The sequence below is a fragment of the Sinohyriopsis cumingii genome, chromosome 11 (assembly GCF_028554795.1).
Source record: "Sinohyriopsis cumingii isolate HCF-2022 chromosome 11, ASM2855479v2, whole genome shotgun sequence".
Taxonomy (NCBI): Eukaryota; Metazoa; Mollusca; class Bivalvia; order Unionida; family Unionidae; genus Sinohyriopsis; species Sinohyriopsis cumingii.
Genome location: NC_142971.1, coordinates 60,922,504 through 60,936,361, shown reverse-complemented (window position 1 = coordinate 60,936,361; position 13,858 = coordinate 60,922,504). Strand labels below are relative to the sequence as shown.

General features: G+C 33.6%; 1 protein-coding gene across 4 annotated transcripts in view; it reads left to right on the top strand.

Annotated features, from left to right (window-relative positions):
- LOC149788544 (uncharacterized) overlaps nt 1–13,858 on the top strand; it is a 176,941-nt gene that overhangs the window by 157,818 nt on the left and 5,265 nt on the right. For 2 of the 4 annotated variants that reach the window (XM_089974569.1, XM_089974568.1), the window contains 3 exons: nt 4,777–4,857; nt 7,546–7,755; nt 11,184–11,526. In XM_089974569.1, the coding sequence (XP_089830695.1) occupies nt 4,777–4,857; nt 7,546–7,755; nt 11,184–11,526 (634 nt within the window). The remainder of the gene's footprint in view (nt 1–4,776; nt 4,858–7,545; nt 7,756–11,183; nt 11,527–13,858) is intronic. The other 2 variants (XM_089974571.1, XM_089974570.1) reach the window with 1 other exon arrangement.

The following is a 13,858-nucleotide window of genomic DNA, read 5'->3' as shown; positions in this document are numbered from 1 at the left end:
ACATCAGAGGCAGATACTCTTACCACTAGAGCGGTCTAGTAAATCTGAGGATAAAACTGACAAACATTTGCAACATAAAGTTACATGTATCACAGAGAGGAGCATCTGTTTTAACTATTTCATACATTTTAAAGAATTTCATCTTGTTACAATGTTGTTGAGACTTTTTCATCACTAGGGCACAAGCTGGAAATTGTACGTTTCTTTACATTTTAAATTCTTGTGACTGTTCAAGTAGAACAGAGAAGAAAACAGTACAATATTTTTAGAATTTTCTTGTTAAAATAAATCCAAATGATTATTAAAAATCTAGCCTGCATGTTAGAAAAAGACAGAATCTTTTATTATGATAACAATTGTATTTTTCAATTATTGCATGTTCATTGCATCATAAAATTAAGAGTTTTGTAAATTAATGGGCTACTTACTGTTATATCTGAAATTTGCTTTGAAGTGTGTGTCAATTCAGTAAGTAGGGTGTAAGAAAAAAGGTCGCTTACTGGTCTAAAAACATGTTCCATTTAAGAAGCAAGGAAAAATCCCACTTGCCTGTGACTGCAGTTTAATTACAATCATTTGCCCCATTAATTTTCTTTTAAATTTCAAAGCCAAAGAGCAAATCACCATATCAGCAATGCATACAGGCCGATCATGCAACTGTGCAGAGTACATCTAGGCCTATTCTGGGTTTTTATAAATATCACAATGGAATTTTTCATAGGGTTGTACAATATCTTTTATAAAATGCCAAATGCCTAAAAAAAACTTTAAGTACCGGTATACATTAACAAAATTGAAAAGAATGTGTGAATAAAAAAGGGATATGTAATAAACACAAAACCATGCAGGTGCTTTGTTCCGAGTCCAAAGAAAGAACTCATTTGATACGTCATAGGAATATACATATTAGCCTGACAGCCTCTACGTATTCCTACACCTTATTAGACAACTTATTCTTTCTGCCCACTTGGAAAATACGCACATGTAGTATTCTTTGTTTATTGTGTTTACTTAAACCTGTTTAAAACAAATACCTATGCTGATGAAATAACTTTTTCCTAATAAGTCACTAGTTTGTAGAAATTGTTATCTACACCATCTTTTGAGGCAGGGCCTGTATGCTGTCTCAGTTAGGGTTAATATTACATATTTTTTGTTACTAGTGATTGTCCTTTGGTTTATTTTTTTATTTTTATTTTCATATTTGCATAATCCTGAATTGCCTTCTAAAGTTTCTGATTTGTGGGTATTTATTGCAATGTTTTTAGCAGTGACTTGGGATCTGTTACAGTCTCTTCTCTTTTCAGATGTTATATGTTATAATCTCTTCTCTTTTCATATGCAGTCTGTTAATTATTTAATTAATTGATACATTTTATCTTTCCTGGCATAAATTTAGAGTTCAAGGATTCAACGTGGAAAGATAGATCTCTGGCTTCTCCACATAAGTAAAACATGGCAGAGATATCTAGTTGAGTCATTGAGCATACTCATAGATAAAAACATGGCAGAGATATCTAGTTGAGTAATTGAACATACATATAGATAAAACATGGCAGAGATATCTTGTTGAGTCATTGTACATACACATAGATAAAACATGGCAGAGATATCTTGTGGAGTCATTGTACAAACACGTACATAAAACAGCAGAGATATCTAGTTGAGTCATTGTACATACACATAAGCAAAACATGGCAGAGATATCTAGTTGAGTCATTGTACATAAATATAAATACTAAAGTCACCAAACCCTCAGTCAGTCTAGTCATGGAAATCAAGAAGTCCAAGCAATGCATCTGAATCCGCCACTTGTCAAGATCAGCAACATAGTTAAATACTTATCACTTCTCATAGGATCATCAATAATCAAAGGAGTAAAAACAAGAGGATTATATAAAACTTACGTAAAAAACCAAAGAGGTGCAACTATTAATAATATTGCAGAAAAAATATTGGAAATGGATATGTCACCGTATCATACTGTAATTCTTCTCATTGGTGGCAATGATTTCAGTAATGGCCAGTCTTTGAAGGGCATTGAGGATGATTATGAAGTTGTGTGCCATCAGGTCCAAAAACACAGAGTGTAAAATAATCGTCTCAGGTCTCCCACCAAAAAGGGATGGACTTATGACTCCACTACATGATACCCTGAGTACAGTGTGAACATTTCCAAATACTCTGTGTTCTGTAGTTCAGAACCTTCTTCAAAGACAATCAAGTGAACCAACAATTATACCAGTGAGACTGAATCCACTTGTACAACAGAGGCACTGTCTGCTCGTTAAAAATGTAGACCAGTACATAAGACTTATAAAAGGGGTTAGGGATGAGTCAGAAAATTGCTTGTATTGTGGAGAGCACGGTCATGTAACACACCAGTGCCTGACATGGAAACCAGATTCTTTGCCATGTTGTCTGTAACAAACTACGACATAAGCAAAAGTCATGCACATACCAATACATAGAAGGCATTATGATGTACAGGCCTAGGCAATACATATCCAGCAACAAAATACATTAGATTATATGTATACTTTTCAATATAATAATTATAATTCTATAAACAGGTTTCAGGCACTAACTGATTTGTGTACACAGTGCAACTTATTAACATGTAAACAACTATGTGATACTGTTCAAGTTACTTCTCCCTGAGAGGCTCTTCAGGTGTCTAATATATTAATGTCTTCTTGTAGGTATGTAAATCAGTCTTATATTGAACATTCTCATGCATCCACTGCATGTGGCCATGGTACAACAGATGGATCATGTATGTTATCTTCTTCATGTGTACATGTAAATAATCAAGGTGATGAAAAGAAATCTGTCAAGTCTAAAAACAATACATTGCATTCTACCTTGTCTGAAAATCTGTTCAAAATTGACATTGTAGTTGGTCTCCTCCAAAGAGGTCTACAAGCAATCAACCTAAATATTCAACACATCCTTCCTAAACTGAATGAGATTATGTTAATAATACAGCAAACACGATCATTCAGTATTCTGGGTCTATGTGAAACCTTTCTTTCTGATGATACTGATGATTTGGCACTCCAAATACAGGGGTTCAACTTTGAAAGAAAAGATGGGGAATCCATCGGGGGCTGGGGGTATTCTTTATGTAGACAGTTCCATTAGCTATAACAGACTGGTTGATCTAGAGACTATTGGGGTAGAAAGTATCTGGATTGAAGTAAGCCTTGCCCAATCAATGTACTTAAATGATTTAGTTTGTAAACCCTTCCAATCAGTCTGCAATATATCTGATGTCAACACTGCCTTACACAAATGGTATTGGATGTGCCATGCAGCCTTAGACAAGCATGCCCCAATTAAAACAAAAAGGGTTGAACACCAAATTACACCCAAGTGGATTACCCCTGAGATCAATGAGGCTAGGCACCTAAGAGATAATTTCCACAAGAAAAAGACATGAAAAGCTTTAGAAAGTGGAGGAATAAAACTAAGCACCTGATTGATAGATCAAAAGAGAACAACTATAAACAGGCTATTGATGAAAGTAAGAGTACTAAGACATTGTGGAGACATCTAAAAGAGCTGAACCTACCCAAGAACAGTTTTTTTCACCCCTAGGCTTAAGCCAAATGAGGATATGCAACATCTGTACAAGACATTGCGGAAATGTTCAACAATTTCAATTTCTTCATAGCATCTCCAGTAACAGTATTCAGAACCAGACAAACATCCCAATTGAACTTGATGCTCTTCTATCATTTAGAAGAGCTAAAATTCCTGATGATAATTATTTTTTAATAGCTAATGTTAGTGAAGCTGATGTTTATGATATGCTGTTTAAGGTGAATATTAAAAAAATCCTCTGGATTGGATGGTATTGGTTTATGAATTCTTAAAATTGCTGCACCAGTAATAACAAAGTCATTAACACATATCATAAATTTAGTATAATGAGTGGTAATTTTCCAGAAACACTGAAATGTGCAAAGGTTACACCTATCTTTAAGAAAGGAGAAAAGGACAATCCAGGGAATTACAGACCAATATCAATTCTACCTGTATTGTCAAAATTATTTGAAAAGCAAGTAGAGATTCAGGTCTGTACATTTTTTGAAGCATACTCTCTATTTCATAAAGCACAATCAGGATTTAGAAAGTACCACTCGTGCCAAACAGAACTTACCAAATTAATTGATCTTTGGCTGAAGGAAATGGATAATGGACATATGACTGGGAATGCTTTCCTTGACTGCAGTTCTTTTATATAAATGTCTACATGGAACTGCACCAGAGTATCTTCAGGACTTATTCAGGCCTTTTTCAACACAATACCAGTTGAGATCAATATCACATGGAAACCTTCTAGCACCAAAACCAAGAAAAGAGCAATTTAAAAAGAGCTTCCAATACTCTGGTATAGTTCTGTGGAACAAGCTTTCACTACATGTAAAATTTGCTGAAAATATTAGAGTATTTAAGAAGAGATAACATGACCATGTATGTGTGTCTAATATATAATGGAATTTGGTATTTTAATACTAAACATGTTAAAATAAACAGTAATTATTGCTATCTTCAAATAATTTGCATTGTTATACTCTCCTTAAGAGGGCCTCAAGGGAGAATGAGTCACCCTCTATAAATAAAGCATTATTATTATTATTATTATTATTATTATTATTATATTATTTACTTGACATTGATTGTATTTATAAGTACTTTTTTAAAAAGGTGTCTTCAAATTAATGTTGCCTAATAATTTTTATCAGGTTTCTATGTCTGAAATGTTTCTAGGACACATATGGGGCATTTGCCCGTGAATCCCTGCAACAAAGCAGACAACCAGTCAGGAGAATGTATTACGCTGAGGATGACGTTAGTAAAAGCATGATCAATGTCCAACAAACACAAAGCATTTGATATGGAAGATGTCAAAAATTTTAGTGGATTTTTTAAACATGTTTTTAAAGCTTCTCTATCAGGACAAATGTATTAGTTTTCATCATTTTAAAAAATGTGCAAATATATATAATTAAGGCAATAAAAAGGTCATTATGACTAGAAATAAAGGACTTATGGACTAGAAGGATAAATGATAGCATTGCAGTTGACAAATTGTTGTAGAAGTCTTGATTAATGTGCATTCAATTTCTGAAATAATTTGATGCCACCATCTGAAAAAAGGGGAAATAATGCGCATTTGACAGAAAATTAGAGGATTAGATACTCCAGACTTCACAATGGCTTGACACGTTTCAAATGCTTTGTTTGTTTTGTTGGACAGAAGTTGATGGTGAATAAAAATGCACTTAATAATAGTGTTAAAGCTTTGCTTTGTCAGCAGTTTCTCACACTATTACCACTTTTGTAATTTGTGAAATTGTACACCATCATTATTGCGCACCAATTACTTCATATAACATGCATCACTTGTGCAGTGCGTAATTTGTGCTGGTTGCCAGTGCAGATCTAATGCATCATAGGAATGCTACGAACACTTTCATCTCCTTGGAAAGGGTTTCAAATGATGTAAGAACACTGTAATCTTACTGGAAAGGGTTTCAAATGATGTGGAACAGCCTTGATTTTAAATCCTATATTTCGTATCTACGATAAAGTTTGTTATTTGTTTGTAAATTTACACGATATTTGTAATTGTGAAAAGCTTTATCAATAGAAAACAATTCCTTGCGTATATTTGGTTGCCATGCATGTATCTCACATTTCTCACCTCATATGGATATTTAAAATCTGATTTCGTCATAGTTAGCTGGGAAACGTTTTTTCTATGAATTTTCCCTTGAAGATAAAGATTGGTCAAGACTGGAATCTCTAGGTCTGGTTTGACAAACACTTTTTGGAGTTCAGTGTAGCATTTATGGTGAATATGGTTTGATTTGGTTTTTGATGTTTTGGTGCACAGCAATACAAGTAGTTTATTTAGTGCCAAGCATTTGGAGTTCAGTCCCTTGCCATGGGACAACCATGGTAGCTGACCTATGCTGATCCAATAGTTGGATTCCAACTTGTGCCCTTTTTGTTACAAATCTGGCATGTTAACCACTCAACTACTGTGATTCCAACATGTAGATACATCTTGTCAGTTGTTGCTCTATCATCTCCTCCACTGAATTCCAATGACCACTTCCACCACCACTGTATCCAAACACCTGAATTCCAATGCTCACTTCCACCACCACTGTATCCCAATGATCATGCCCACCACTGTATCCAAACACCTGAATTCCAATGCTCATTTGCACCACCACTGTATCCCAATGACCACTCTCACCACTGTATCCAAACACCTGAATTACAATGCTCACTTCCACCACCACTGTATCCAAACACCTGCATTCCAGTGAACACTTCCACCACCACTGTATCCCAATGACCACTCCCACCACTGTATCCAAACACCTGAATTCCAATGCTCACTTCCACCACCACTGTATCCAAACACCTGAATTCCAGTGACCACTTCCACCACCACTGTATCCTAATGACCAGTCCCACCATTATATCCAAACACCAGAATTCCAATGACCACTTCCACCACCACTGCAGTCCCTGATATGTACAAATGTATGAGATAAGCTTAGGCAGGTTGCAGCCAACCATGTCTGTAGTTTTAAATCAATATATATACAATGAGTAAATATGTGTAACATCAGCTTATGCAGGTTGCAGTCAATCATTGCTGTATTTTTATCACATTACATGCAATAAATGTGCATCTATGACATCAGCTTATGCAAGTTACATTGAATCGTTGCTGTAATTTGATATTAATAAATGCAGTTAAAACATTTTAACACCAAATGCTTACTAATCCTGAACATTTGAATGCTGCATCATGCTATGCAAGTGTGACATGTTAATTTACATAATAGATGCAAGTGTGACATGTTAATTTACATAATAGATGCAAGTGTGACATGTTAATTTGCATAATATTGGTAACATTCAGGTTGACATCTAACTTACATTGCATGCATTTTTGAATTGCTGATCAAACCAACTAACCAAGGTTCATATGACAATATAAATGTGTTAGTATTGCAGAGAGTTAAATTATGGCTGTATTGATCTAGCAGAGTGGTTGCAGGTTGTAATTCTCAACAATATGCAACCAGCCTAGGATAATCCTGAAAGGAGTATGGAAGAGAGTCAGTGTGAAATAATTATAGCATTGTTTCCTTTTGAAGCTTAATAGCAGAAAATATTATTATATGATATTCTGTACTTTCTCAAAAGATTTTCATATATTATTTCTGGAAAATAAAATGAAGAGCATTTTTGTAATAATAAAACTCTAGGTTCTTTCCTAAATGCAAGAAGTTAGAACATTAGTGTTTAACTTGTCGTTCTGCCTCCTGTACTATTAGATGATTAAGTTCAATTTCCCTTTTAAGGTACATTCAAAGGCATATATTGAACATATTTTCTGTTCAACGTGATTTCAGTATTTTATGCACTATTGTTCTAAATGAGACTTAAGTTCATAAATGTCTAATTTCTGATTACGAATCATTACTTGCAGCTTTATTTTGACTCTTGTAGATTCCTGAAATAGACCGTTTGACAGACACACGGAAATCTCAACAGGCCAACAACATGTGCTTCAAAACACAGATTATGTACCGAGCCTCCAAAACAAATGAGGACAGGACGAGCTTGCTGGTGCACAACAACCCTTTTCCAGAGTTTGTGGAGGGGCAGGTTATCCGATCTATCAAGGAATACATCCCATCCTGGATGAATCTGGAATCTGTGAGTCTCTCTCTCTCATTGGAGTATTAGTCACTTTTTTTTATACAGATAATGAGAAAATAAATGTTTAAGAACATATCACTTTTCTGTAAAGCAAAAAGCAACTTATTTTGAATTGCCAAAAACAAGTTCAGATCTATGTTTCTAGGAATCTACCACATTGAGAAAAATACATGTTGCAGACTTTTTCTGTAATATTAAAAGTAAACCAGGTGATGCCGTAAAGGTACATAAGGATGCATGTACATCAAAATACATGTACCACAGGGTGATGGAAAGATACATAAAGATACATGTACCACAGGGTGATGGAATGTACATAAAGATACAGTCAAGTACATACAGGGTGAGAGAAAGGTACAGTAGGATAAATGTACATACAAGATGAGAGAAAGGTTGTGAACATCAGTGAGCAAAACAAAACTGGTTATGAGAATCATACCTGCCCAACAACAACAAAAACAAGAAAATTATTTTAAGGACAAATTCCTTTAGAGACTTGTTCCATTAAATGTTTGTTTGCATGATAACTTATCTAATTCAGTTATATATTAGTAAAGCTGTAAAGCTGAGTGTTTAGCACTCAGGAGGATTTCTCAGCTTTAGAATTTTCATTTTTTGCACAAAAGTTTGGTATGATCATAGTCTTGATGTGATAAAAACTGGATGAAATTTAGGAAGAAGCAAGGAAATAAATAATTTTTAGCATCAAAGATCCTTGTAATTTGGCCTAAATATGTACCAGTCAACAGTCCAATTATTGGTAACTTCAGATAACTTATCTTTTTCTGTATACTATTACCAGTCTTAGTAAGAGCAAGATGTTTTAGTATAAATTATTTAGTATGAACTGTACTGTGGTTGGTTGAAGCATGGTCATACGGTAATGTGTATGAACTGTACTGTCATCTGGTTGAAGCAAAGTCATATGTAATGTGTATGAACTGTACTGTGGTCTGGTTGAAGCAAGGTCATATGTAATGTGTATGAACTGTACTGTGGTCTGGTTGAAGCAAAGTCATATGTAATGTGTATGAACTGTAATGTCGTCTGGTTGAAGCAATGTCATATGTAATGTGTATGAACTGTACTGTCGTCTGGTTGAAGCAAAGGTCATATGGTAATGTGTATGAACTATACTGTCGTCTGGTTGAAGCAAAGTCATATGTAATGTGTATGAACTGTACTGTCGTCTGGTTGAAGCAATGTCATATGTAATGTGTATGAACTGTACTGTCATCTGGTTGAAGCAATGTAATGTGTATGAACTGTACTGTGGTCTGGTTGAAGCAATGTCATATGTAATGTGTATGAACTGTACTGTGGTCTGGTTGAAGCATGGTCATATGTAATGTGTATGAACTGTACTGTCATCTGGTTGAAGCAAGGTCATATGTAATGTGTATGAACTGTACTGTCGTCTGGTTGAAGCAACATATCAGCTGTACTGTGGTCTGGTTCAAGCAATGTCATGGTAATGTTTATGAACTGTACTGTAGTCTGCTTGAAGCAAGATCATATGTAATGTGTATGAACTGTACTGTCGTCTGGTTGAAGCAAAGTCATATGTAATGTGTATGAACTGTACTGTCGTCTGGTTGAAACAAGATCATATGTAATGTGTATGAACTGTAATGTCGTCTGGTTGAAGCAACATCATATGGTAATGTGTATGAACTGTACTGTCGTCTGGTTGAAGCAGCATCATATGGTAATGTGTATGAACTGTACTGTCGTCTGGTTGAAGCAAGATCATATGTAATGTGTATGAACTGTACTGTCGTCTGGTTGAAGCAACATTATATGGTAATGTGTATGAACTGTACTGTGGTCTGGTTGAAGCAACATCGTATGGTAATGTGTATGAACTGTACTGTGGTCTGGTTGAAGCAAGGTCATATGTAATGTGTATGAACTGTACTGTCATCTGGTTGAAGCAACATCATATGGTAATGTGTATGAACTGTAATGTAATATGTTTGATGCAAGGTCACATGGTAATGTATATGAACTTTACTGTGGTCCAGTTGATTGATCTTCGTTTCTGATTTTCAGTTTCAAACTTTTTTAATGATTTATTTTTCAGAGTACTACAGCATAAAATGCAAATTTCATTGCAAACAAATTAAAGAAAGCAACAACAAAAATAGAAAAATCACCAAGTTCAAATTAATGACTTAAATATATGTTCAGTATTCATCAAAGAAATTAATATTAAATTAATATTCCATGCAACACAACCCATCTTTGTAAAAGCCAAGAATGTTTACATGGTGAACATTTCTATGACAGTAATGTTGTTCCTGCATATTCTCCACTTGAGTTTTCAGAAGTACAAAATATATTTTTGTTAGTATACATATTTAAAGCCTGGCCAGAGAGTCACTTAGCTCCTATTTCCTTGGCATGACTGTGTTGAATGGACCATTAAAAATCAACAATTATCTTAGGCATTTATCTATTTCATATTATCTTTGATAGATAGTTTCGGCTTTATCTGTTCCATGTTATCTTTGATAGATAGTTGGGCCTTATCTGTTTCATGTTATGTTTGAAAAAAGTTTCGGCTTTAACAGTTCCATGTTATCTTTGATAGATAGTTGGGCTTTATCTGTTTCATATTATCTTTGAAAGGTAGTTTCAGCTTTATCTGTTCCATGTTATCTTTGATAGATAGTTGGGCCTTATCTGTTTCATGTTATGTTTGAAAAAAGTTTTGGCTTTAACAGTTCCATGTTATCTTTGATAGATAGTTGGGCTTTATCAGTTTCATGTTATCTTTGATAGATAGTTTTGCTTTATCTATTTCATATTATCTTTGATAGATAGTTTCGGCTTTATCAGTTTCATGTTATCTTTGATAGATAGTTGGGCTTTATCTATTTCATGTTATCTTTGATAGATAGTTGGGCTTTATCTATTTCATGTTATCTTTGATAGATAGTTGGGCTTTATCAGTTTCATGTTATCTTTGATAGATAGTTGTGCTTTATCAGTTCCATGTTATCTTTGATAGATAGTTGGGCTTTATCTGTTTCATATTATCTTTGATAGATATTTGGGCTTTATCTGTTTCATGTTATCTTTGATAGATAGTTGGGCTTTATCAGTTCCATGTTATCTTTGATAGATAGTTGGGCTTTATCTGTTTCATGTTATCTTTAATAGATAGTTGGGCTTTATCTGTTTCATGTTATCTTTGATAGATAGTTGGGCTTTATCATTTCCATGTTATCTTTGATAGATAGTTGGGCTTTATCTGTTTCATGTTATCTTTAATAGATAGTTGGGCTTTATCTGTTTCATGTTATCTTTAATAGATAGTTGGGCTTTATCTATTTCATGTTATCTTTGAAAAATAGTTTTGGCTTTATGAGTTCCATGTTCTCTTTGATAGATAGTTTAATAATCAATTTCATTAACTGCAGGACAACTCTGAGCCAGACTACCACAAATGGAAGAGATATGGGCAAACTGACCAAATCAATGAGACAGATGAAGAGAAGGTTGACACTGACAAAGAAAATCTAACTCCAGAACCTGATCCCAGTAATGGTCTTAACAGTCAGATTATCCTTAAAAGAAAGAAACCCATACAAAAAAAGCCTAAATACATCTTCCTGTCAGAAGAAGATACACGCTGTAAGGGAAAATTCTCTGAAAAGTTCAAAGATGAACGTGATAATAAGGACATACCTCATCCTTTCCATGGAGAGCATCGTTCAATAAAATCCTTCACCTCCCTGGGCATGTCAGAATCAGTCTTAGCCCGTAAGTGTGAGGCATAATACAGATAGGCATAAATATTACTCACAATCTTTTGACACTGTTTGCTGTAATCCATGCATAAATTTAATTTTGATTACTATTTCCATGTTTTCTTTTCCCCCCCCCCACCACCACCTTTTTTGTCTTGTTTGGTAAACATTATAGTCATGACTTGAAGATGCACATATTTACAGAGATAGCTTAACATTCAGCAGTTACAGGGATGAAATGATCTTACCTTGAATTCCCTTAAGGGGATGAAATGATCTTACCTTGAATTCCCTTAAGGGGATGAAATGATCTTACCTTGAATTCCCTTAAGGGGATGAAATGATCTTACCATGAATTACCTTAAGGGGATGAAATGATCTTACCTTGAATTCCCTGAGGTTCTTTTCATCCAGTAGAGTATCAGTCCCTTCAGAGGACTCTTGTTCTCTGAATGAATCTCGATACATATTGTAGTCATGAATCTCAATACATATCATAGTCATGAATCTTGATACATATTATAGTCATGAAACTCAATACATATTATAATCATGAATCAATACATATAGTCATGAATCTCTACATATTATAGTCAAGTATCTCAATATATATTGTAGTCATTAAACTCGATACATATTATAGTCATGGAACTCAATACATTTTAGTCATAAATCTCAATACATAGTATAGTCATGAAACTCAATACATATTATAGTCATGAGTCCCAATACATATTGTAGTCATGAAACTCAATACATATTATAGTTGTGAATCTCAATACATATAGTCATGAAATGCAATACATATTGTAGTCATAGAGCTCAATACATATTACAGTCACAGAACTTGATACATATTATAGTAATGAAACTCAATACATTTTATAGTCCTGAAACTCGATACATATTATAGTCATGGAATTTGATACATATTGTAGTCATGAATCTCAATACATATTATAGTCATGAATCTCAATACATATTATAGAAATGAAAGTCGATACATATTATAGTCATGAAACTTGATACATATGAAAGTCATGAAACTCAGTACATATTATAGTCATGAATCTCAATACATATTATAGAAATGAAACTCGATACATATTATAGTCATGAAACTTGATACATATTATAATCATGAAACTTGATACATATTATAGAAATGAAACTCGATACATATTATAGTCGTGGAACTTGATACATATTATAGAAATGAAACTCGTTACATATTATAGTCGTGGAACTTGATACATATTATAGAAATGAAACTCGTTACATATTATAGTCGTGGAACTTGATACATATTATAGTCATGAAACTAACTTGATACATATTATAGTCATGAAACTTGATACATATTATAGAAATGGAACTTGATACATATTATAGACATGAAACTTGATACATATTATAGTCATGAAACTTGATACATATTATAGAAATGAAACTCGTTACATATTATAGTCATGGAACTTGATACATATTATAGAAATGAAACTCGTTACATATTATAGTCATGGAACTTGATACATATTATAGTCATGAAACTTGATACATATTATAGAAATGAAACTCATTACATATTATAGTCATGCAACTTGATACATATTATAGTCATGAAACTAACTTGATACATATTATAGTCATGAAACTTGATACATATTATAGACATGAAACTTATGCATGTTGGAAATCATTTTTGTTATGAGCTTATTTAACAATTTTAAAGTCATGTATACCATTGGGATAAGAGTGGAATGTGGGAGGGATAAAAGTGGAATGTAGAGGGTCAGGATATATTTATATGAGCATTTGTTTATCATTTAAATCATCAAGCATCAGTATCAGTACACATGCTGACATAAATACATCACTATCAATACACATGCTGACATAAATACATCAATATCAATACTGACAGAAATACATCAGTATCAGTACACATGCTGACATAAATACATCATTATCGATACACATGCTGACATAAATACATCAATATCAATACTGACAGAAATACATCAGTATCAGTACACATGCTGACATAAATACATCACTATCAATACACATGCTGACATAAATACATCAATATCAATACTGACAGAAATACATCAGTATCAGTACACATGCTGACATAAATACATCATTATCAATACACATGCTGACATAAATTCATCAATAATAATACACATGCTGACAGAAATACATCAATATCAAACCACATGTTGACATAAATACATCAGTATCAATACACATGTTGACATAAATACATTATCAGTATCAATACACATGTTGACATAAATGCATTTGCAGTATCAACACACATGTTGACATAAATATATCTG